At 49.8% G+C, this 2,500-nt stretch overlaps 1 protein-coding gene across 1 annotated transcript in view; it reads right to left on the bottom strand.

The window, feature by feature from the left end:
* Positions 1-2,500, bottom strand: part of shkbp1 (SH3KBP1 binding protein 1) — a 29,698-nt gene that overhangs the window by 18,479 nt on the left and 8,719 nt on the right. The window contains exons 9-10 of the mRNA XM_080024952.1: positions 2,024-2,129; positions 668-783 (exon numbers count right to left, since the gene is read on the bottom strand). Of these exons, the coding sequence (XP_079881078.1) occupies positions 668-783; positions 2,024-2,129 (222 nt within the window). The remainder of the gene's footprint in view (positions 1-667; positions 784-2,023; positions 2,130-2,500) is intronic.

The raw sequence follows: 2,500 nt of genomic DNA, 5'->3' as shown, positions 1-2,500 counted from the left end.
CGCCCCAACACACAGTCATACCGGTGGTGGAAGCGTGGCTGCCATTCAGCGCCTACGGCCCCTCAGACCACCACCTCAAACATACAGCAATCATACACATTCACATGAGGCAAGGTGGGTGAAGTGTCTTTCCCAAGGACACAACAACCATGACACAGGTGGCAGGGCGGGGGATCGAACCTCCAACCCTTTGATCATTGGCCGACCCGCTCTACCACCTGAGACACATTCGCCCCAAATAAATAAACATCCCATGATGTCTGTCTGTCTGTCTGTCTGTGTGTCTGTGTGTCTGTGTGTCTGTCTGTCTGTCTGTCTGTCTGCCTGCCTGCCTGTCTGCCTGCCTGCCTGTCTGTCTGTCTGCCTGCCTGTCTGTCTGTCTGTCTGTCTGTCTGTGTGTGTGTCTGTCTGTCTGTCTGTGTGTCTGTCTGTCTGTCTGTCTGTCTATGTGTCTGTCTGTCTGTCTGTGTGTGTGTGTGTCTGTCTGTGTGTCTGTCTGTCTGTCTGTCTGTGTGTCTGTCTGTCTGTCTGTCTGTCTGTCTGTCTGTCTGTCTGTCTGTGTCTGTCTGTCTGTGTGTCTGTGTGTCTGTGTGTCTGTCTGTCTGTCTGTCTGTCTGTCTGTCTGTCTGTCTGTCTGTCTGTCTGTCTGTCTGTCTGTCTGTCTGACCTGCCAGTGTTTGGTGACAGCGTTCCAGACTCCGACTTTCCCCGTGTGGCTGGTGGCGATCAGCTGGTTACCAACGAAGAAGAGAGCCTCCACCGGCACGTTGAGACTGAAAACCCCTGAAGAAGAAGTCCACAGAAACACATTAAAACAGTTCATCCTACTTTAGCACAATGGATGAAATACACGCTCACTCACTCACTCACTCACTCACTCGTTCACTCGCTCGCTCACTCTCTCGCTCACTCACTCGCTCGCTCACTCGCTCGCTCACTCACTCACTCACTCACTCACTCACTCACTCACTCACTCACTCACTCACTCACTCACTCACTCACTCACTCACTCACTCACTCACTCACTCACTCACTCTCTCACTCGTTCACTCACTCACTCGCTCACTCACTCACTCACTCGCTCGCTCACTCACTCGTTCACTCACTCGTTCACTCGCTCACTCGCTGGCTCACTCGCTCACTCACTCACTCACTCACTCACTCACTCACTCGCTCACTCGCTCACTCACTCGCTCACTCGCTCACTCGCTCACTCACTCGCTCGCTCACTCACTCACTCACTGACTCGCTCACTCACTCGCTCACTCACTCACTCGCTCACTCACTCACTCACTCGCTCACTCACTCGCTCGCTCACTCACTCACTCACTCACTCACTCACTCACTCACTCACTCACTCACTCACTCACTCACTCACTCACTCACTCACTCACTCACTAAATAAATAGATAAATAGATAAATGAATCATCTTTCATCATGAGTTGTTCCTCTATTACAGTGTCTACAAGGAACTTTCAGTGTGTGTTATTTCTAGCGCCCCCCTTTGGACTAAAGCGGTAGTGTTTTTACCACGCCAGCTGTTGTTCCTGGGTGAGCGTATACCCATGACAAAGGCATTAAGAAAAACTATATAAAAATAGCATTCTTTAGCACTGATGGTCTCGTTTGCTGTTACATGTGATTTATGATCATCAGAAGAAAAATTAGACTGTTTCAGAAATTAAAGGTTTAGAAGTCAGCGTTTGAGCTAAAATAATACAAATGCTTTATAGGGGCGGCAGTGGCGAAGTGGGTATGGAGATGGCCTCTGGAGTGCAGGGTCGGAGGTTCGATCCCCCGTCTCCCCGCCACATGTCGAAGTGTCCCTGAGCAAGACACAGAACCCCACATTTCTCCCGATGGTTCAGAGAGCGCCTTGCATGGCAGCTTCTACCATGAGTGTGTGTGTGAAAGGGTGAATGTGGTAAGATATGTAAAGCGCTTTGGGGCTGAGAAAATCGGCTAGAAAGCGCTAGATAAGTCAAGTCCATTTACCATTTAGTCTGAAATATATTTTTTTACCGATCTCGTTGCCGTTTCCGTCCGGACAAATCGCCCACAGAATGATCTCTGTTCCCGAGGCAACGGCCACCATCTTGTCGTTGTCTCCTAGCGACCCGGCCATCACCTGAAGAGGGAAAAAACTGTTTATTTAGATGTGAGTGTGTGTGTGAGTTTGAGGGTGGGTGTGTGTGTGTGTGTGTGTGTGTGTGTGTCTGAGTGTAAGTGTGTGTGTGTGTGAGGGTGTGTGTGTGAGAGAGTGTGTGATTCAAGGGTGAGTGAGTAAGTGGCTTTTTTTATAAGTGTGTATGGGTGTGTGTGTGTGTGTGTGTGTGTGTGTGTGTGTGTGAGAGTGAATGACTGACTGACTGACTGACTGACTGACTGACTGACTGACTGACTGACTGAGTGTGTGAGTGAGTGAGTGAGTGAGTGTCTGTCTGTCTGTCTGTCTGTCTGTCTGTCTGTCTGTCTGTCTGTCTGTCTGTCTGTCTGTCT

Source organism: Ammodytes marinus, assembly GCF_949987685.1.
Source record: "Ammodytes marinus genome assembly, chromosome: 3".
NCBI lineage: Eukaryota > Metazoa > Chordata > Actinopteri > Uranoscopiformes > Ammodytidae > Ammodytes > Ammodytes marinus.
Note: the sequence above shows the minus strand (reverse complement) of the source record. Positions and strands in the feature narration are given on the sequence as shown.